At 42.9% G+C, this 23609-nt stretch overlaps 1 protein-coding gene across 8 annotated transcripts in view; it reads left to right on the top strand.

The window, feature by feature from the left end:
• Positions 1–23609, top strand: part of LOC132825456 (trinucleotide repeat-containing gene 6A protein-like) — a 190518-nt gene that overhangs the window by 141529 nt on the left and 25380 nt on the right. For 2 of the 8 annotated variants that reach the window (XM_060840747.1, XM_060840745.1), the window contains 10 exons: positions 12769–12975; positions 13835–14001; positions 15189–15269; positions 16095–16143; positions 16267–16409; positions 17004–17171; positions 18297–18434; positions 19367–19513; positions 21985–22059; positions 22770–22965. In XM_060840747.1, the coding sequence (XP_060696730.1) occupies positions 12769–12975; positions 13835–14001; positions 15189–15269; positions 16095–16143; positions 16267–16409; positions 17004–17171; positions 18297–18434; positions 19367–19513; positions 21985–22059; positions 22770–22965 (1371 nt within the window). Of the gene's footprint in view, positions 1–12768; positions 12976–13834; positions 14002–15188; positions 15270–16094; positions 16144–16266; positions 16410–17003; positions 17172–18296; positions 18435–19366; positions 19514–21984; positions 22060–22769; positions 23200–23609 lie in introns of all 8 variants that reach the window. The other 6 variants (XM_060840741.1, XM_060840740.1, XM_060840748.1 and 3 more) reach the window with 4 other exon arrangements.

Raw genomic sequence — 23609 nt, 5'->3', positions numbered from 1 at the left:
TACAAAGGTTTATTTTTGATTTGTAACCAATTAGGCCCATCTTGTCCATATGCGCTATCTTCGAGGGCAGTTTTCATGTTACATCACACTGCAAATTTTTTGCTATAAATTCTGTGTTATGATCGAGCCCTCCACAATCACCTGATGAAGGAGCGTCGCTCCGAAAGCTAGTGTGCTTCCAATTAAACCTGTTGGACTATAACCTGGTATTGTGATTTTTAACATTAAATTGTGTTCTCTTGTCCTTCACATTACTGTTAATAGGAAGAATTTCTTCCTACCTAGTCTGTCTGACTGTACACACTTTAAATACTTCAGACATATTTCCTCTCAACCTTCCCTCAGTTGATCAGTTCTAGTTTGCATATTCTATCCATGTAACTGAAATCCTCACTCTGAATCCATTCTGAAATCTTTTCTATATTCCCTCTTAATACGTTCACTTTATCCTCCTCAAAGTATAGTGCCCAGAATTGAACACCGTACTGTAGTTGAAGCTGTTTGCTTTGGCTTTGTCTTTAGTTTGTATACTATGCTTGTATTTATCAAGCCTGGTATCTCTTATGGAGAAAGTGAGGACTGCAGATGCTGGAGATCAGAGCTGAAAAATGTGTTGCTGAAAAGTGCAGCAGGTCAGGCAGCTTCCAAGGAGCAGGAGAATCGACGTTTCGGGCATAAGCCCGGGTCCTGAAGAAGGGCTTATGCCCAAAACATCGATTCTCCTGCTCCTTTGATGCTGCCTGACCTGCTGCGCTTTTCCAGCAACACATTTTTCAGCTGCTATCCCTAATGCCTTATCAACCTGCCCTGCCATTTTAATAGATTTGTGGACTTATTTCCCTAGTTCCTCTGCTCTTGCAGTTCTTTTAGAATTATATACTTTGTTTTATATTGCCTTTCTTCATTCTTCATAATTCACATATCTCTACATTCAGTTAATCTGCTGTGTCCATTCTTTCTGTCAGAATGTTATCTTAAAGTCTACCCCAGCCGATCCCCTTAGTTTACATTACTTGCAGGTTCTGACATCTTAGTATAGATCAATAAAGCAGTAGTCCTAAAACCAATCACTGAGTAATCCCACTTCACATCATTCTCCCAACTCAAAAGCAATCGTTCATCACTACTGTTTTCTGGTAGTTGGCTAGTTTTGTATCCATGCTGCCACTGTCCTTTTCATTACATAAGCTTTAGCTTTGTTGACGAGCCTATTATGTAATACTTTATGAAGGGCTTTTGGAATTCTACACACACCAACTTCATTCTCCTCATCAAAAAAACTCCAAATTAAATGCAGCTTGTCTTTAAGAAAAGCCAGCATGGATTTTTAAAATTAATCCTCACTTGTCCAAGTGACTTTAGTTTATCCAGTTATAATTTCTAAGTTTTTTGAACCACAGAGGATAAATTGACTGGTCTGTAGTTGCTGTAGTTAATTTTGCAGCCATTTATGAACAAGCATGAAACATTACAACTCACCAATTCTGTCATTAGCCCTTCTAAGGAGGACTAAAAGATATTGACCAGTATATCTGCAATTTCTACCATCGTTATCCTGGGATATATGTGAGGGGTGACCTTGAAGGGGTTTATAACAACATGAGGAGCATGAGTAGGCTGAATAGACAATCTCTTTTTTTTCCCTAGGGTGGGGGAGTCTCAAACTAGAGGACAGTGGTTTTAAGGTGAGAGGGGTAAGATTTAAAGGACCTGAGGGGTAACGTTTTCATGTGAGTGTGGTGCGTGTATGGAACGAGCTGCCAGAGGAACTGGTGGATGCTGGTAAATTTACAACATTGAAAAAACAACTGGAATGAGTAAATGAATAGGAAGGATTTAAAGGGATATGGGTTGTTAAATGTTGGCAAGTAGGACGAGGTCAGATTGACATGTCTGGTCAGAGTGGATGAGTTGGACCAAGGGTCTGTTTCTGTGCTGTATAACTCTGACTCTACCTGGTCCTGATGACTTGTCAGTTTTAAATACAGCCTTTTGAATAACTCCTCTTTATCAATTTTAATCCATGCAGGATCGTCACCACCACCAGCACTTTTGCTATGACTTTAATAACACAATTTTTGGAGGCGCAGTGCTAATTTCATTTCTCAAACATGCCTCTAACTCAATGCATCAATATGTTTTTTGGTTCCTAATTGGCTGTGCTTTTTTTTTTAAAACCACCTTTTTTAAAATTCTTGTACCCTAGAACTCTGTGGGAAGCTAGGGAAGTGATTGCTGGGCCTCTTACTGAAATATTTGAATCATCGATAGTCACAAGTGAGGTGCCAAAAGTATGGAGGTTGGCTAACGTGGTGCCTCTATTTAAGAAAGGTATTAAGGACAAGCCAGGGAACTATAGACCAGTGAGCCTGATGTCAGTGATGGGCAAGTTGTTGGAGGGAATCCTGAGGGGCAGGACATACATATATTTGGAAAGGTAAGGACTGATTAGGGATAGTCAAAATGGCTTTGTGCATGGGAAATCATGTCTCACAAACTTGATTGACTTTTTTGAAGAAGTAACAAAGAGGATTAATGAGGGTCAAGCGGTAGACGTGATCTATATGGACTTCAGTAAGGCTTTTGACAAGGTTCCCCATGGGAGACTGATTAGCAAGGTTAGATCTCATGGAATACAAGGAGAACTAACCATTTGGATACAGAACTGGCTCAAAGGTAGAAGACAGAGGATGGTGGTGGAGGGTTGTTTTTCAGACTGGAGGCCCGTGACCAGTGGAGTGCCACAAGGATCGGCGCTGGGTCCACTACTTTTTTCATCATTTATATAAATGATCTGGATGTGAGCAAAAGAGATACAGTTAGTAAGTTTGCAGTTGACACCAAAATTGGAGGTATAGTGGACAGCGAAGGAGGTTAGCTCAGATTACAACAGGATCTGGACCAGATAGGCCAATAGGCTGAGAAGTGGCGGATGGAGTTTAATTAAATAAATGCGAGGCGATGCCTTTTGGAAAGGCAAATCTTAGCAGGACATAGACACTTAATGGTAAAGTCCGAGGGAGTGTTGCAGAACAAAAAGACCTTGGAGTGCAAGTTAATAGCTCCTTGAAAGTGGAGTCGTACGGAGATAGGATAGTGAATGCGATGTTTGGTATGCTTTCCTTTATTGGTCAGAGTATTGAATGCAGGAGTTGAGGTCATGTTGTGGCTGTACAGGACATTCATTGGCCACTGTTGGAATATTGTATGCAATTCTGATCTTCCTATCGGTTGAAATTTGAAAGAGTTCAGAAAAGATTTACAAGGATTTGCCAGGGTTGGAGGATTTGAGCTAAAGGGAGAGGTTGAATAGGGCTGTTTTCCCTGGAGTGCCGGAGGCTGAGGGATGACCTTGTAGAGGTTTATAAAATCATGAGGGGTATGGATAGGATAAATAGACAAGTCTTTTCCCTAGGGTTGGGGAGTCCAGAACTAGAGGGCATAGGTTTAGGGTGAGAGGGGAAAGATATAAAAGAGACCTAAGGGGCAACTTTTTCATGCCGAGGGTGATACGTGTATGGAATGAGCTGCCAGAGGAAGTGGTGAGGCTAGTACAATTGCAACATTTAAAAGGCATCTGGATGGGTATATGAATAGGGAGGGTTTGGAGGGATATGGGCCGGGTGCTGACAGGTGGGACCAGGTTGGGTTGGGATAACTGGTTGGCATGGACGAGTCGGACCGAAGGGTCTGTTTCCGAGCTGTATGAGATGGGTGGGCACTATTTTGTTTGGATAATCGATTAAATGCCTTTCCTCCAGTGCTCAGAGTTTTTAAAGTCTGCTCCCCATTCAGGAAATTACAGCAACACACAGCGTGTAAGCCGCCGCCGCGCCCCGCCCCCCCAATCCTGTCCAACACTTCCACCCATGTAACCCTACTCCACCCCATCCCCCTTACACCGCTCCCTTCTCTCCCCCCTCATCCAGCACTGCCCCCCCGCCTCTCTCTCTGAGGCAGCCGGACAGAATACTAACAATAAGATTGCTGCTGCCTTTGTGAGTAAGTCTCCAAATAGCGTGTACATGCATGCATACATACGTACACACACACATACACAAATACACACGTGCAAACATACGCACACCCCTTCTTTAACTTTTTGACATGTTCCATGTCTGCCCTGTACAGGACAATGTTGGTCATATTATCTGGGCGGGGGGGGGAGCGGGTGGAGATGCATGGTTAAGGTGCGTCTCTCTGTAGAACTCTAGGGAAAGAATGGGGAGAGAGAAAGGGTGGGAGGTCAGTCATTTGGAGACGGTGCCTGTTTAATCATTGCCAACAAAAGACGCGAACAAGTCTTTGATGTAATGTTTCTATCAGGACCTCGAGATCTCCTTCAGATAATCACATTTTCAGATAATCGAGGTTCCTCTGTTCATTGGCTGTCGTCTCTTCTCATATTTGTTAGGATCATAGTACAGAAATAGCCCATTCAGCCTGTCCTTCTGTTCAGTTAGGTCATGGCTGATGATAGCACTCTCCCGTGCTATCCTCATATTCATAGAAAATATAGACAGAGAAAATAGGAGTGGGAGTAGGTAGTCTAGCCCTTCCAGCGCACTCCGCCATTTATCATGATCATGGCTGATCTTAGGGTAAAAAATGAGGTCTGCAGATGCTGGAGATCACAGCTGAAAATGTGTTGCTGGTTAAAGCACAGCAGGTTAGGCAGCATCCAAGGAATAGGAAATTCGATGTTTTGGACATAAGCCCTTCATCAGGAATGAGGAGAGTGTGCCAAGCAGGCTAAGATAAAAGGTAGGGAGGAGGGACTTGGGGGAGGGGTGATGGAGATGTGATAGGTGGAAGGAGGTCAAGGTGAGGGTGATAGGCCGGAGTGGGGTGGGGGCAGAGAGGTCAGGAAGAGGATTGCAGGTTAGGAGGGTGGTGCTGAGTTGAGGGAACCGACTGAGACAAGGTGGGGGGAGGGGAAATGAGGAAACTGGAGAAATCTGAGTTCATTCCTTATGGTTGGAGGGTTCCCAGGCAGAAGATGAGGCGCTCCTCCTCCAGCTGTCGTGTTGTTATGTTCTGCCAGTGGAGGAGTCCAAGGACCTGCATGTCCTCGGTGGAGTGGGAGGGAGAGTTAAAGTGTTGAGCCACGGGGTGGTTGGGTTGGTTGGTCCGGGCGTCCCAGACGTGTTCTCTGAAGCGTTCCGCAAGTAGGCGGCCCGTCTCCCCAATATAGAGGCTCTGAAGCGTTCCGCAAGTAGACGGCCCGTCTCCCAAATATAGAGGCTCTGAAGCGTTCCGCAAGTAGACGGCCCGTCTCCCAAATATAGAGGCTCTGAAGCGTTCCACACGTAGGCGGCCCGTGTCCCCAATATAGAGGCTCTGAAGCGTTCCGCAAGTAGGCGGCCCGTCTCCCCAATCTCTGAAGCGTTCCGTCCCGACCTCAAATTCACCTGGACTGTCTCAGGCTCCTCCCTCCCCTTCCAAGACCTTTCCATTTCTATCTCGGGCGACCGACTCAACACAGACATCTACTATAAACCGACTGACTCCCACAGCTACCTGGACTACACCTCCTCCCACCCTGCCCCCTGTAAAAACTCCATCCCATATTCCCACTTCCTTCGTCTCCACCGCATCTGCTCCTAGGAGGACCAGTTCCAACACCGCACAGCCCAGATGGCCTCCTCCTTCAAGGACCGCAGATTCCCCCCAGACGTGATCGACGATGCCCTCCACCGCATCTCCTCCACTTCCCGCTCCTCCGCCCTTGAGCCCCGCTCCTCCAACCGCCACCAAGACAGAACCCCACTGGTTCTCACCTACCACCCCACCAACCTCCGTATACAACGTATCATCCGCCGTCATTTCCGCCACCTCCAAACGGACCCCACCACCAGGGATATATTTCCCTCCCCTCCCCTATCAGCGTTCCGCAAAGACCACTCCCTTCGTGACTCCCTCGTCAGGTCCACACCCCCCACCAACCCAACCTCCACTCCCGGCACCTTCCCCTGCAACCGCAGGAAATGTAAAACTTGCGCCCACACCTCCTCCCTCATTTCCCTCCAAGGCCCCAAGGGATCCTTCCATATCTGCCACAAATTCACCTATACCTCCACACATATCATCTATTGCATCCACTGCACCCGATGTGGCCTCCTCTCTATTGGGGAGACGGGCCGCCTACTTTCGGAATGCTTCAGAGAACACCTCTGGTGCGCCCGGACCAACCAACCCAACCACCCCGTGGCTCAACACTTTAACTCTCCCTCCCACTCCACCGAGGACATGCAGGTCCTTGGACTCCTCCACCGGCAGAACATAACAACACGACGGCTGGAGGAGGAGCGCCTCATCTTCCGCCTGGGAACCCTCCAACCATAAGGAATGAACTCAGATTTCTCCAGTTTCCTCATTTCCCCTCCCCCCACCTTGTCTCAGTCGGTTCCCTCAACTCAGCACCGCCCTCCTAACCTGCAGTCGTCTTCCTGACCTTTCCGCCCCCACCCCACTCCGGCCTATCACCCTCACCTTGACCTCCTTCCACCTAGCACATCTCCATCGCCCCTCCCCCAAGTCCCTCCTTCCTACCTTTTATCTTACCCTGCTTGGCGCACTCTCCTCATTCCTGATGAAGGGCTTATGCCCAAAACGTCGAATTTCCTATTCCTTGGATGCTACCTAACCTGCTGTGTTTTAACCAGCAACACATTTTCAGCCATGGCTGATCTTATCCTGGTCTCATTTCCGCTTTCTTGTCTGTTCTCCATCCATCCTTTATCCTGCTTTTCATCAGAAACCTATCCATTTTTCTTTTGAATCACTTGATTGATTCTGCTTCCACTGCACTCTGGGGTCGTGAGTTCCACTGATTCACAACTCTGAGAAAAGTAGTTTCTCCTTATCTTAGTTTTGAATCGGTCTCCTGTCTCTCTGTATCCATGCCTTCTTGTTTGAGACTGTCCCACAAGGAGAAAATCTATTCAACATCTTCCTTATTAATCCCCTTCAGCATTTTATGTTCCTCACTCATATCCCCGCTCATTCTTCTGAACTCAACTGAGTACAAGCCTGAGTTATTCAGCTGCTCCTTGTACAACAGCCCCTTCATCTTTGGAATCAACCTGGTGACCCTCCTCTAAACTGCTTGCAGTGCCACCATATCCTTCCTCAAGTAAAGAGACCAAAACTGGATGCAGTATTCCAGATTTGGTCTCAACAATGCCTTATATAATTGTAACAACACTTTTTTTTACTGTTAAAATCTGGTCCTTTTTACAATAAATGCTAAGGTTCCGTTTGTCTTTCTTATTATATGCTGCACCTGCATACCCACTTTCTGCCATTTCTGCTCAGAGGTGCTTAGATCCTTCTATGCTGACACACTTTGAATCTGCTTTCCATTTGAATACTAACTTTCCCTTTTTGTTTCTCTGGCCAATATGTACAACCTTGCATTTATCCACATTAAATTCCATCTGCTAGATTTTGGCCCATTCTCCTAGCTTATCAATATCCATCTGTAAACTCTTTATCCCTTCGTCACTGCTTCCTTTCTCGTCAATTTGAGTATTATCCATGAACTTTGCTACGTTACACACTGATCTTGCTTTCATATCACTTATATAGATTGCAAATGGTTGGTGTCAAAGAACTGAACTCTGTGGTACCCATTAATTATGGTTCGCCATTCCAGAGAAGAACCCGTTTATCATAACCCTCTACTTTCTCTGTCAGCCAATCCTCTAGCCAAGTCAGTACTCTACCTTTAATCCCTGGAATCTAAGCTTCTAGATCAGTCTTTTCTGTTGCATCTTGTCAAATGCCTTCTGGAAGTCTAATATGCCACAACCACCAGATCCCTATTATCCACCTTGCTGGTTATATCCTCAAAGAACTCCACGTTTGTCAAGCATGACATGAAACTATGCTGACATGGTGAATTGAGTGTTGGTATTCCAAGAGAATCCAGAGAAAGTATACTCCTGTTGGGTTGAGAGGAAAGGCTGGTAGGTATAGGGAATGTGGATGACTAAAGAAAAAGAAGGAAGCATATGTAAGGTATAGATAGGATAGATCGAGTGAATCCTTCGAAGAGTATAAAGAAAGTAGGAGTATACTTAAGAGGGAAATCAGGAGGGCAAAAAGGGAACATGAGATAGCTTTGGCAAATAGAATTAAGGAGAATCCAAAGAGTTTTTACAAATATATTAAAGACAAGGGTAACTAGGGAAAGAATAGGGCCCTTCAAAGATCAGCAGTATGGAGCCGCAGAAAATGGGGATGATACTAAATGAGTATTTTGCATCAGTATTTACTGTTGAAAAGGACTTGGGAGATATAGACTGTAGGGAAATAGATGGTGACATCTTGCAAAATGTCCAGATTACAGAAGAGGAAGTGCTGAATGTCTTGAAACGCATAAAAGTGGATAAATCCCCAGAACCTGATCAGGTGTACCTCTGTGGGAAGCTAGAGAAGTGATTGCTGGGCCTCTTGCTGAGATATTTATATCGTTGATAGTCACAGGTGAGGTGCCAGAAGACTGGAGGTTGGCTAATGTGGTGCCACTGTTTAAGAAGGGTGGTAACGATAAGCCAGGGAACTCTTGATCAGTGAGCCTGAAGTGGGTGGTGGACAGGTTGTTGAGGGGAATCCTGAGAGACAGGATGTACATGTATTTGGAAAGGCAATGACTGATAGGGATAGTCAACATGGTGTTGTGCGTGGGAAATCATGTCTCCCAAACTTGATTGAGTTTTTTGAGGAAATAACAAGGCAGAGGGCAGAGCAATTAGATGTGATCTATATGGACTTCAGAAAGGCATTTGACAAGGTTCCCTATGGGAGACTGGTTAGCAAGGTTAAATCTCAAGGAATAGGGAAGAACTATGCTGTGAGGCAGTAGTCCTAACCACAGACCTGGGTTCAATTCCAGCCTCAGGCGACTGACTGTGTGGAGTTTGCACATTCTCCCCGTGTCTGTGTGGGTTTCCTCCGGTGCTCAGGTTTCCTCCCACAGTCCAAAGATGTGCAGGCTGGGTGAATTGGCCATGTTAAATTGCCCATAGTGTTAGGGTCAGGGGTAAATGTAGGGGAATGGGTCTGGGTGGGTCGCGCTTCGGCAGGTCCGTGTGGATTTGTTGTACTGAAGGGCCTGTTTCCACATTAAGTAATCTAAACTAGCCATTTGGATACAGAACTGGCTCAAAGATGTTGCCGAGCTGGGAATTTGTGTTGCAGACGTTTCGTCCCCTGTCTAGGTGACTTCCTCAGTGCTTGGGAGCCTCCTGTGAAGCGCTTCTGTGATCTTTCCTTGGGCATTTGTAGTGGTTTGAATCTGCCGCTTCCGGTTGTCAGTTCCAGCTGTCCGTTGCAGTGGTCGGTATATTGGGTCCAGGTCGATGTGCTTCTTGATTGAATCTGTGGATGAGTGCCATGCCTCTAGGAATTCCCTGGCTGTTCTGTGTTTGGCTTGTCTTATAATAGTAGTGTTATCCCAGTCGAATTCATGTTGCTTGTCATCTGCGTGTGCGGCTACGAAGGATAGCCGGTCATGTCGTTTCGTGGCTAGTTGGTGTTCATGGATGCGGATCGTTAGCTGTCTTCCTGTTTGTCCTATGTAGTGTTTTGTGCAGTCCTTGCATGGGATTTTGTACACTACGTTGGTTTTGCTCATGCTGGGTATCGGGTCCTTGGTCCTGGTGAGTTGTCTGAGAGTGGCTGTTGGTTTGTGTGCTGTTATGAGTCCTAGTGGTCGCAGTAGTCTGGCTGTCAGTTCGGAAATGCTCTTGATGTATGGTAGTGTGGCTCGTCCTTTGGGTTGCGGCATGTCCTCGTTCCGTTGTCTTTCCCTTAGGCATCGGTTGATGAAATTGCGCCAGTATCCGTTTTTGGCAAATACAATGTATAGGTGGTGTTCTTCCTCTTTTTACAGTTCTGGTGTGCTGCAGTGTGTTGTGGCCCTTTTGAATAGTGTCTTGATGCAAATTCTTTTGCGTGTGTTGGGGTGGTTGCTTTTGTAGTTTCGGACTTGGTCTGTGTGTGTGGCTTTCCTGTATACCTTTGTGGTGAATTCTCCGTTTAGGTGTTCTCTGTACCATCATGTCTAGGAATGGGAGTTGGTTGTCCTTTTCTTCCTTTCTAGTGAATCAGATTCCTGTGAGTGTGGCATTGATGATTTGGTGTGTGTTCTCTATTTCTGTGTTTTTAATGATTACAAAGGTGTCATCCACATATTTGACGCAGAGTTTGGATTGAATTTGCGGTGAGACTGTTTGCTGCAATCTTTACATTACCGCTTCTGCTATGAGTCCAGAGATGGGTGAGTCCATGGGTGTACCATTGATTTGTTCATTTATTTGATTGTTGAATGTGAAGTGTGTTGTGAGGCACAGGTCCAGTAGTTTAAGTATGCAGTCTTTTTTGATAGGTTCAACGTCCTGTTGTCTGTTCTGTATGTCTAGCAGGTTGGCTATTGTTTCTCTGGTGAGGGTTATGTCGATAGAGGTGAACAGTGCCGTTACATCGAATGAGACCATGGTTTCTTCCTTATCTATGTGTATATTTCTGATCATGTCCAAGAATTCCTATGTTGATTGTTTAGAATATCTGGATCGGCTAATCAGGTGTTTCAGTTTCTGCTGTAGTTCTTTAGCCAGTTTGTGTGATGGTGTCCCTGGTAATGATACTATGGGTCTGAGTGGGATGTCTGGTTTGTGCACTTTAGGTAGTCCATAGAATCTGGGGGTGTTGTTGCTGTCAGATTTCATTCTTTGTAGGTCAAACCTGGTTCTGTCCATTTTTTTTGCAGGTTCCTCAGTATGTTGTTTATCCAATTGGTGAGCTGTGGGGTGGGCTCAAAGATAGAAGACGGAGTGTGGTGATGGAGGGTTGCTCTTCAGACTTGAGGCCTGTGACCAGTGGAGTGCCACAAGGATTGGTGCTGAGTCTTCTACTTTTTGTCATTTACATAAATGATTTGGATGCGAGCATAAGAGGAGGTATAGTTAGTAAGTTTGCAGATGACACCAAAATTGGAGTTGTAGTGGACAGCAAAGAGGGTTACCTCTGATTACAATGGGATCTTGACCAGATGGGCCAATGGGCTGAAGAGTGGCAAATGGAGTTCAGTTAAATGTGAGGTGCTGCATTTTGGGAAAGCAAATCTTAGCAGGACTTATTACACTTAATGGTAAGGTCCTAGGGAGTGTTGCTGAACAAAGAGACCTTGGAGTGCAGGTAGATAGGATAGTGAAGGTGTCGTTTGGTATGCTTTCCTTTATTGGTCTGAGTATTGAGTATAGGAGTTGGGAAGTCACGATGCGACTGTACAGGACATTGGTTCGGCCACTGTTGGAATATTGCGTGCAATTCTGGTCTCCTTCCTATCGGAAAGATGTTGTGAAACTTGAAAGGGTTCAGAAAAGATTTACAAGGATGTTGCCAGGGTTGGAGGATCTGATCTATAGGGGGAGGCTGAACAGGGGCTGTTTTCCCTGGAGCTTCGGAGGCTGAGGGGTGACATTATAGAGGTTTACAAAATCATTAGGGGCATGGATAGGGTAAATAGACAGTCCTTTCCCTGGGGTTGGGGAGTCCAGAACCAGAGGGCATAGGTTTAGGGTGAGAGGGGAAAGAAATAAGAGACCTAAGGGGCAACTTTTTCACGCAGAGGGTGATACGTGTATGGAATGAACTGCCAGAGGAAGTGGTGGAGGCTGGTACAATTGTAACATTTCAGAGGCATTTGGATGGGTACATGAATAGGAAGGGTTTGGAGGAATAGGGGCTGGTTACTGGCAGGTGAGACTAGATTGGGTTGGGATATCTGATTGGCATGGACGAGTTGATCTGAAGGGTCTGTTTCCATGCTGTACATCTCTATGACTCTTAAGTGTTCAATTATATCCTGTCATTGACTCCAACTTCCCACTCCAGAGGCCAAACTAATTGTTGGTCTCTAGTTTCCCAATTCTTGTCTACCTCCTTTAATGAATAAAGGTGTCACATTAATATATTCCAAATCCATTGATATCCTTCCAGAATCCAGGGAATTTTGGAAAATCCTAACTAATGCATCAGCTATGTTTGTTGCCACCTCCTTTAATACCCGACTGTGCAGACTATCAGGCCCCAGGGATATAACTGTCTTTAATCCCAAAGGTGTACTTAATACCTTCTCCCTAGTTATTTCACAGTTCCTCAGTAACTGCAGCTTCTGGGAAGAAATTATCTTCCACTATGAAAACAGATGACCTATTGGTTTAGTGCCTCTGCCAGTTTGGAATTTCCCATTATTAACTCTCCATTTTTGCCCTATAAAGAGCCAACCTTAACTTTCACTATTCTCTTCCTCCTTGTATACTTACAGAAGCTGTTGATATCAGTGCTCATGTTTTCTACTAGTTTCTTTTTAAAGTTCATCCTAGCTCTTTTGATTTCTTTTTAGTAATCCTTTTGCTGACATTTAAAGTTTTCCCAATCCTCCAAGTGCCAATAACTTTTGCACTATGAAATGTCCTAGTTCTTGTCATTGTTATCCTTCTCTTCTTTGTTGAGCCATGGATGCTTTTTCCCCTTTTCTCGATTCTTCTTCCTTTCAGGAATGCGTACTTTATGTACTTCAGTTGAGAGGTATTTAGTGACTCCATAAGTGTTTGCATAGTTTGACTTCCAAATCTGCCACCTCCTCCCCCAAATAAAAAGTACAACTTAATTTTAGCACCAAAGCATCAGAGCAGCTTGTGTTGACAAGAATATCACCTGAGCCCCTTTTCTTTGCTTTTTATTTTGTGTTTAATAAAGGTTGGGGAGACCCTTGCAACGTTCAGACAAACACTGAATCCACTTGGGGAGAGCCACCAGCTCTAACTGCAACAGTGGACAATGGAACTGCAGCCTGGGGTCAACCCATGGATACAGGAACCAGCTGGAGAGAGCCGGTTAATGACAATGCTGGTACCTCTGGATGGGGTAACACCCCAGCTGCCCCACCACCTCCAAATAGACCTGGTAAAGCTCTTAATACTTTGTCATTTCAAGTGGGTGCATACTTTGAGAGTAGACATGATTCATTTTGCGTTGGGGCTTTGAGTAATAAGTTCCACCACAAGTTTAATTTATTACGTGTAGCATTAAACCTTAACATTCATTAAATTAACATATACCATCCTCCATCTCATAAATCCTCTTTTGCCAATTGCATAGGTTATGTTCTGAACATTTGATGCAGATGTCTTGACTCTTTACAAAATTCCTAAAGAAGTGCTTATGCTCGAAACATCGATTCTCCTGCTCCTTGGATGTTGCCTGACCTGCTGCTCTTTTCCAGCAACACGTTTTCAGCTCTTTACAAAATGCTCTAAATTACTTTTGAATCCTTAACCATACTTATGTTTGTCCAGTGATGAGAGTCTTTGTGTTGAAACTTATCTTTGCGTTGCATGTTGTCAAGGTGCTACAAATGTCAAGTCTGAATTAGGCAACTAGTAAAATCATAAAGTCAGTTTTATTTTTCTCCCTTCTTGTTGTCCATCTTGTCGCCATTGCAATCATCTCATGTACTTCAGCTTATAATTGATGTTGGGAAAATGAATATATGTAAAAATGCACATTATTCTTCCTGTGCAGAATTACAAGACTATTCTTCCAAGGTACATTATGGCAAGTCTTGGGTTGTAGTTGGGCCTTCCATTCTAATGTTTAACGTCTGCAAATGTTGTAAATAAGTTATGGAAAACATTATTGTGTCAGTTCAAACCAGAACAACATTGTTCAGAAATGTTCACAGGCTTTGCTCTCAATGAGAGTGAAGGATAAATTCAGACCACCGTTTTCTCAGTAGTTGAAATCAGTCATCTGTTCTTTACAGTGCCCAAACCTATGCAAGATGGCTGGGGTGATGAGGAAGCATCGGTGCCAGGAACCCGTCACTCCAGCTGGGAGGAAGAAGAGGGAGAGTCTGTGATGTGGAACAGCAACATCTCACAGGATAGCACCTCCTCTTCAAACTGGACATCAAAAAAGATGGCTCAAAAGGTAGAGATTTTTGGCAAATATGTTGCTTACACCTGTGTCACGGACTTCAAAGATGTATATAGTGTTATTGCCTCTCCTATTTTAAAGTACTCACCAACTAACCATGCGCACATCTTTCAGTACTCATTAGATTTTGGTAGTATAATGTGATCCTGGAGTTGTTGCAGTCTTGGTCTCTGTATTTAAGGGAAGGCATACTTGCATGCAAGGCAGTGCAATGAAGCTTCACTAGATCAGTCCCTGGGGTGAGTGTGCAGTCAGATGAAGAGAGGCTGAATAAATTTGGTTAATATTCTTTGGACCGTCAAAGAAAATACTTTCTCTGAAATATAAAGGATTCTGATGTGGCTTGGCAGGCTAATATAGTTTGGTGGTCTTGCCTGAGCACAGAGTGCTGTCTCAAGAAAAGGGACTAGTTTGGGGCTTAGATGAAATACAGTATTACTTCAGTCAGAGTTCTGAATCTTTGAATTTCTCTCTCCCAGAAGGATATGGATGCTCCATTGTTGAGTATCTTCAAGGCTGAATTAAACACAGACTTCTATCTCCAGGAAAGAAATAATGGATGTAAATGGCAAAATGATGTTGAAACCCATATCAACCATACGATTATTGAGGGGTGGAGCAGTCTCTATGATCGTGTTTTTATTTCTTGTGTCCTAAAACATTGAACATAAATTTATGGTGTTAACTGTAAAAAGTATGAAATAATGAAGTTGCCATTTGTTTAATATCAAATTAGAAAAGCTACTGCAAATGCCAGTATATTGCTATAAATGATACTGCCCTGATGATTTAATCAAAAATCATATTTTGAGGAGTTATGCTTTGGTGCTTTCAGTGCTTTACTTGTGGTCCCTCTCTGGGATTATATCCTTCAGATTGTGCAGTGCAACATGATAGGGGATTACTGCAAAGTGCCACATATCATGTCCACCCACTTCTGAATGTCCAGCTTGGTCTCAGGTATGGGTGTGATGCAGAGAGGAGAAACAGGTGAGCAAGTTATGAACAAAAACAGTGCACATTTTGTATCTAAGTCGCTGTAAAATAACATCAGGTTATGTATGTGATGGGTGCCAGAGTCATGAAGCAAACTTGTTTTTACAAGGATTTGGCTTTTGAATCTGGTGTGTTCTGGTTTAGCCATTCCCATTGTGTCTCCTGATTAGTTCTTTTCATTTTAGGGCATGATAAAAGGGGGAAACAAACAAGATGATATGTGGATGAATCAATTAATGAAGCAATTCTCTAACATTGGATTTCCTGTAAGTACAATTGATCATGAACTTTTATTCTCTCTCCCATCTCTTTGATATGCAGACTGAATACAATGGATTGGGCCTTGTTCTAATCACTAATGACTCTGGCCAGAGCTGGAGTTTTCTCTCTAGGATAGAGTGGGGTCAGGAAAATGTATCTGATGTTATTTCTATTCCGATGCCTTAATTCAAATTAATTTGGTGAAGAGAACCTGATTTCTGTCAAAGCAAGAATGTTGATTTTAGTTCTGTCCTGCGGTCTGATAATGGCATAAGTGTTTTAGGATTCTGAAGTGTTTATGACAAGAATGGTATTTAAGAATGTGATATTTTTGCAGGAACTCTGTCATTTCTCACTCATGGTGGAGCTGAACTGCATATTTTTATTACTGATGCTGTAATACAGAGTCTAAATTCTTACTAAGTACTGTTTTGCTAACTATTAAAAGCCAGTGTTCATCATTTCTTTAACCTCTTTTGTGAAACCTTGCTCATTTGCTAAGATCCAGAGTACTTCTGCCTTTGCTATCAGTCTTTCACTGAGTGCAGTGCTTGTTTCTCAGCAGAGATGAATAACCATGCTTCTTAATAAAATTATCTCATCAAATTAAGGTATACAACTCAAAGTTGCCCTTTGCTACCATTAACATCCACTCATCTACCATTGCATTTTTTGACTGAAAAAAGTGACCTTATTGTTAAATCTGGTTGAAGTGGGCCAACATATAGGATTGGGAAAAAAAAACTTTTTGGGCTTACAATTGATAGTAATGTGAATATATCTGAATGCAGAGAATTGTGAATATTTAAGGTGGTTTCTGCATGTTACAGAGGGAGTCTGCTGAAGAAACCAAGAGCAATAAGATGGACATACCTATTGGTAAGCTGCTATTGCTATAAAATTCTCCTTAACATCTTTTTCACACAGTAATTTTCCATCCTGAATGGAGTCTTTGTTCATTGACCATGTTTAATAAAACCTGCCTGACTCCTACCTTTCCAGGTGTGTTGAGAGATAAAAGAATGGAAATGGACAAGCATGGCATGAACATTGGAGAATATAATGGCATTATAGGCAAAGGACATGCTTCTCGTCCTCCTATTTCCAAAGAGTCTTCCATGGAACGCAATCCTTACTATGATAAGGTTAGTATTCTTTCCATTTCTGGTTATGTGTTATAACAGATGGGTGCCTTTTTATCACTTCTAGCTAATTTTGCAGATACAAGTGGCAAAAAAAGTAAGACATGAGGCTGAATCGATTCTGATTTTTGATAATGGACCATTACTACCTCTTACTAGATTCCACATGGATAGAAAGACCCTAGTATTAAGTAAACATGGCCACTGATAATAAATCTCCAGTCCTTCATGGTGACTTTACTTTTTCCTGCTTTTGAAACTAGGAATTTGTGTTACTGGGATTTGGAAGAAGGGCCATTGTCTTATATCAAAGCAATGCTGTGATTCTCAATTCATTATCATGCTGAAGTGTTTTTCATCACAGTGTGGCTGCATTCACTTTGTACACTGCATCTGGTAATACTACTCAATATTTGTAGTAATGTGACTTGTTTTTGCATGATGGACACCTGTTGGTAGCAGGCCATTTAACTCTGCTTGTGGACTTCAAATAGATGCTAACCCTTCGTCTCTTCTCTTGTTCCTGCCATGTCTGCCTTTCTGCTGCTGATGGGTTTTCCATTGTGTGCTTTTTCCAAACCCACTTCCCCTGCCCAGCTGTCTTTGTCTCTGTCCAATCAAGATGGCATTATAGCAGAAGAGCCCCAAAACATATCGTACATGTCCGCACCAAGCGTGAAGCTTCCCCCTTCAAACAGTGCACTACCTAATCAGGCCTTTGGCTCAATGGGGCTGGGCATTCAAAACTTGAATTCTGTTAGACAGGTGAGTCTGTTCACGACCTGCTGTGTGCATGGTGTCAATTGTAATGTGAGAGTGATAACATTCATTTTGGCGGCATATTCAGGATTGTTCTCAATATTTTGCTCTCTTTTATTTTTGCTTCATCTTTCTTCTGCCTCTTCTCACCCTATCTTAATTATCCCAATCAGAAAACAAGCAGTGTCTGGTGGTGCTACTATGAGATACTTATATTTTGGCCTTGGACATTTCCCTTGAATTCTGGAAACCTTTCTCATTTCAGCTCTGACGCTTTATCCTGCTTTTAAGAAACGATGGCACAAATAAGCAAGCGAAAGTAGAATGTAACAGTGCAGAAAATGCCTCCTTAATCTCATCATCCTGGCCTCTTTATATACCCTTGCTTTTTAGTTGAATATTTGTCAACTTGCCTTTTGAACCTTTTTTATGGACTTCTCCATGTTTCTATTCAGACCACATACTGGGTACATGTGTCGTTGCTCCTCACCAAAAGCAGTTACTACATCTGTTATATGTTACATATCCTTTGATAAAGATCATTTATGAGTGACTATTAGAATATCTATCAGCTATGAATAACAGTACAGTCCTGATATCTTTTTCTTATTTTGTACATAGATTACTGGCTAGTTGAGTGCAACAACACTTGATCTATTTGAAAAGTGAAACTGTCTTAAGTACTTACAGTTAGAAGTGCAATAAAGCTAAGAATAATAAACACTTCCTCCATAAGGAAAGGAACTTTATCTTTGTAGAATGGGTAAGATGGGTTAATTCATGTCTCGTCACCTGCTATCGTCACAGTTGAGCTGAAGTTGAAATAAAATGTGTTGAAATTACTACTGAGTATATTGAGTCTTTGTAATGTTTGCAGAAAGTGGCAAGTTGGTCCTGGTTGATTGAAAGAACAGTCTCAACACAAATGGGTCTTCATGGATGGTTGGGTTCATTTTAAAAAGATGTGACCAGTCTTACAAATGTACAGGAGCTGATGGTTTAGCTTAAAGCAGAAAGAAATGGAACTGGCAGCAGACTGTTGATGTGGTACATGTTGAATATTCTGCAATTAAGCTGTGGTGTATTTGAAATCATGGATCTTTCCTCTGCTGCTTGTGCTCTCATTTACAGAATGGCAATCCTAATATATTTGGCGGTAGCAATGCAGCAGCACAAGCCAGGGGCATGCAACAGCCTCCAGCACAACCTCTTAACTCATCTCAGCCTAATCTCCGCGCTCAAGTGCCTCCTCCATTATTATCCCCTCAGGTACACAAATATTTGTGATTTTCTTTGCTGTTCAAAGTTTCCCCGAACCCCTTTTTGTTCTTTGACTTAACCAGGAGCAACAAGTGTTTGGCCATTTGGAGTTTTTTCATCTTCATTCTTGGCATGTGGTGAGCTAGTGCCCTTAATTATTCATGTTATTCGCTGCAAGGAAGGTGCTATGATATCTCAGTGCAATTTATTTTAAATAATCGGGATGAGGTTGTTGTTGAGGTGGACAGGGGCATGGGAAGAATATCCTCAATTAACAAAGCAGAGTGTGCTTTTATTTCTATCACTTGAGCTATATTTTAAATAATGGGCACCACAAGACTTCATGTATCAGTATCATTGCTCTTGTCTGTGCTTACCCCAGGATGATGGCTCTGGTGAGGGGCAGTTGCATGTTTGGGGTGCAATATTTTCTCTACATTCTCTGTTTTTCGTTCTGAAATGCAGGTTTGTACGCTGTAGTAAAACAAATGCAAAACAAAACTTTTGTTACTGATATCAGTTTGTTGGGACAGGAATGTGCTACCCCACCTGATGTAAAGACATTTCTGGTAATGGCGCACTGTTGACAATATGTGTAATAATTGGATGCAACTGCATACCCAAAGCAAACATGTGGCAATCTGTTAATATCTGCATTGTGTGATGGGGAGGGGAAGAAACAAGTCACCCCAGCTCATGCTAGAGTCGAGTTGCAGCAAACTGTGGGAATGATTTATCTTTTTGAATATAATTCTCCAACCATACAAAATGTGGCTCTCTTTATTACAAGTTTCCAAATATGAGAAGAGGCCACCAACTGCTAACATTTAGCTTTGGCCTGGAGAAAAATTAACAACCAGGCAGAACAGCTGAATGTTTAAAGAATGTTTGTTTGAATTTGAGTGGCCCGTTAAATGAAAAAAATTTCTATTCTCTTAAAGGTTCCAGCATCATTACTGAAGTATGCAACAGCTAATGGGAGCCTAAACACTGCACTATTAAATTTTGGCCCCCAGCAGGTAGCCATGCTGAACCAGCTCTCCCAGTTGAACCAACTGTCTCAACTTTCACAGATCTCCCAGCTACAGGTACAGCAGCAGTTTATTTGTATGATTTCTAGAGTCATAGTCATACAGCATGGAAACAGACCCTTCCGTCCAACTCGTCCATGGCGACCAGGCATCCCAATTTGATCCTAGCCCCATATGCTAGCATTTGGCCAAAATCCCTCTTAACCCTTCCTATTCATATACCCATCCAGATGTCTTTTTAAATGTTGTAATTGCACCCACCACCACCACTTCCTCTGGCGCTTATTCCTTTCTCTGCATGTAAAAGTTGCCCATCAGGTCTTTTTAAAATCTTTCTCCCTTATCCTTAAGCCTCTAGTTGTGGACTCCCCTATCCTTTGTTACTCATGCTTTCTGATTTTATAGACTTCTATAAGGTCACCGCTCAGGCTCCAACTCTTCAGGGTAAAGAGCCCCAGCATACTCAGCTTCTCTCTATAACTCAAACCCTCCAGTTCTGATAACATTAAATCTTTTCTGCACCCTTTCAAGTTTAACAACATCCTTTCTATTGAAGGGTGACCAGAATTGCTTGCAGTATTCTAAAGTGGCTTCGCCAATGTCCTATGCAGCTTTAACATGACTTCCCAACTCATTTACTCAGTATTTTGATCAATGAAGGCAAGGGTGCCAAATGCTGCCTTCACCACTCTGTCTATCTGCAACTGCACTTTCAAGGAATCTGTGCCGCTAGGTCTCTTTGTTAGCCAAGACTCCCCGGGTCTCTAACGTTAATTGCTGCTCTGCTTTGTTTTTCCAAAATGCAACACCTCACATTTATCTAAATTAAGCCCCATCTCCTACCCATTGGGTCATCTGATTAAGGACTGTTGTACTCAGCTAATATTCTTCATTGTCCACTGCACCACCTATTTTGGTGTCATCGCCAAACCTATGAGCCATTTCTTCTGTATTCCCATCCAAATCATTTATATAAATGACAAAAAGCAGTGAGCCCAACACCAATCCTTGTGGCATACCACTGGGCTCAGGTCTCCAATCCAAAAGGCAACCTTGTACCACCACACACTGTCAAGCCAATTTTGTATCCATTTGGCTATCTTCCCCGGATCCCATGTGATCTAACCTTACTAACCAGTCTGTCATGCAAAATCTTGTTGAGCCCTTTGCTGAACATTGTGTTCTATATTTCACTATTTATTAAGTTGATTGGCAGAATAATGAGAATATTGTATGAAATGCTCCCTTTAAGATCTTGCTCAAGAGATAATCGAGAGCAGGACTGGTCTTCTGCAGTAATGTGATGGGTTATGAAAAGGAAAGAGCAAACCAGTGTCTGTATTGAACTAGGATAGCAATGAACACGTTTTGAAGTCAGGCTGACTCTTGCTTCAGTATGTTAAGAATTGTAGTTCAAGTAGCAGAGCAATTTAACCTGAAAATCATAAATTCTATCCCTAATATTTGCTAGAACAGCTGATCTCAATCAGGGCATGGGTAGGATTACTGTTATAGTTACATTAGTCTGGTTCCTTCTGATTGCTGTCAATATCCCAGCTGGAAGTTGCTTGTATTACCTAACGGCAGGGTTCCCCATGCTGAAATGCAACCTGGATTCAAATTATTTGCTGACATTTTAATAAGGCATAATACAACATCTCTCAGATGGATATTTATGAAGTTGGATATTTGGGCCAAGAGGAGATTGAAAGACAAGGTAACGATGAAGTGTCTGCCAACCCCTAAACCAGCCTAAAACATTCACCACTTTCTGGTAATGAATGGCAAGTTTGGCTTCTTTGAGAAAGCATCTTTACCCCCCCTCCCTCAAACTTACCACAATGCTTCCTAAATATCTCCCAAAGAAAATACCTGCAAATAGAACAGGTTTGAATTTGTCCTGTAGCGTGCAATTACTCAACCCATGTACAAGCAAAAGGGTAGTGAGTGCGTTCCAAATAGATCGGATTTCTGTATTCCCCACACCACTTCCTTCCTGGCACTGTGGGAAACCACAGACATGTCCCTGCATGAATCAGATTGAGTTTGGGGGAGGATGAAAACTATAGTTCATTTTTTGCAGATAGTCAGTGCTCCATCCATCGGTAAAAGCTGACAAAGGAAGGAGCAAATTATTTGCATCTAATACTGCCAGCTCATTGTAGAATTATGCTGAAAATGTCCTTTCATTTATGCATGTTTTGGAGTAGATATTAAATCAAGATCCTGGTATCACAATAGTATTCATCTGACCAGGGCTAGGCCCATCAGGTAATTTATCCAACTGACCATCACCCCACTGCAGTATTTTAGAAAAGCCTACATCCAGTGCTGCGTCAGCTTCAAGGAGTTTGTTAACTTTAGGTTAGGTACCATTTCCCAGAACCTGAACAAACAAATTCAATATCTTCACAAAGGTCAGAACTGTAGAATGTGACAAGTTCAATCTGCGCCATTGAGCAGGTTTTCAATGTCCAGTGTGAGATCAGTTAGCCATTTTACACTTTAATGTCCTTTTTTAATATTAGCGACTGCTGCTTCAGCAACAGAAGGCACAGAATCAGAGGAATGCGCCAGGACCCATGCGTCAGTCTCAAGAACAGGTAAAGTCTTCTACAATATTCTTGATTGAGCTTGAAAGCTTAATTGCTCATAACTGCTGGCCCCTGTGGGAAATTAAATTTCGTATTGATTTCGGTGAAACAATATAACAAGTGTTCTGTTTCCTGGTCAAACGTGAGACCAGGGCCCTAGTGTAGAATTCTGGCTTGTACCCTGCCAGTCTGTGTAGAAACTCTGTTATGAGGATGATGCTGTGTGGTGTTGGTGGTGAATACACCAGAATCATTAAAGGAGAGGTAACAGATGTAGATTGTGGTGACGGTTGTGGCAAAGGCACTGCCAAATGTGTGAATGTTTGTTGGTTGATGCTGTGCTTGAATTTGATCTGAATCTTTTAACATTTGCTCAAACAGTTTCAGATTGTCTCCTTTGAATGAACTGGTCAAAAATATCAAACTACACTGACCCATACTGCCCCTCCATCCTTCGAAACTCTCATTACTTGTTCAGTTTGCCATCACATTGAGTAGAGCTGATTATTTAAAAGGGGGCAGCAACTGAGTTCTGACAATGAAGTAAAATCCCTATCCAACCTGAATTTCTAAAATCACTATGAATTTTAGAATATTAAAGTTTATGTTGCTGATATACTGTGGAGAGGAGATAAAAGTGACTCACAACAAATTCTAACTTGGCCTTGGAATGTATGACCACTAAATGTCTGTTTTTTTTTCCCTTCCCACATGTTCAGGCTGCTCGTGTGCTCAACATGCAACAGATGCTGCAACACCCCCGTCAACTGGAAACAAGCCTTCTGAAGCAGCAGCCTCCACCACAGCATCAGCCCTCCATGAAGCCCTTCCCGGAGAACCTCATGCCCCCCACCCCTCATGAGCTGCAAACGAAAGAGCCGCCTTCGCTCAACACATACAGCAGCTACCCTTTAGGTGGGTTTCCACAACCCAGTCCAGGTCAATCTGATCCGACAGTATCGCAAGCTGCTCACCTTTCCCCAATGCCCTCACAATATCCTATACCCAAAATGTTTCTTCCTGACAACAGCCCTAACCACAACCTCCTCAGCCCTCCACTGTGTAATGCAAGCAACCACATACCAGGCTCACCCATCCATCAACATGCAGGAAGGAAGCCTGCCACTCAAGAAAGGTCTTTGTCAAGAGGTGAATAATCTGTTTGTATATTTTTTTCTACAAAACTATTTGAATAAAAATAAAGATGCCCCAATGTCTTGCCACCTAGTGTTTCCCTTTGATATTTACTGTAACTGGATAGCGGACCAAAGGCAGTTCAGATTCCCATCAGCAGCATGTTCTGGAATTGAATTTAATAATGTTAGTAATATGGACTGACCCCAGAGAAACTTGACCGTAATCTACCAGATTGTTCTATTTAAAAAAAAAATCCCTAATATTTTCACCACTGGCTTTCAGAGAAGAAAATCTGCCACAACTGCTTGGGTTGACTGAGATGTAACTTGAAAGTCTCGCCCTTGATGACAAGTCAGCCCCTGCCATGTGAGTCTCTCCAGGACAGAATGGCTGCTGACACCCAATTGTCAGGCTCAATGGAA

The sequence above is a fragment of the Hemiscyllium ocellatum genome, chromosome 20, assembly GCF_020745735.1.
Source record: "Hemiscyllium ocellatum isolate sHemOce1 chromosome 20, sHemOce1.pat.X.cur, whole genome shotgun sequence".
Classification (NCBI taxonomy): domain Eukaryota; kingdom Metazoa; phylum Chordata; class Chondrichthyes; order Orectolobiformes; family Hemiscylliidae; genus Hemiscyllium; species Hemiscyllium ocellatum.
The sequence above is the reverse complement of the archived record's forward strand: the minus strand, read 5'-3'. Positions and strand labels throughout refer to the sequence as shown.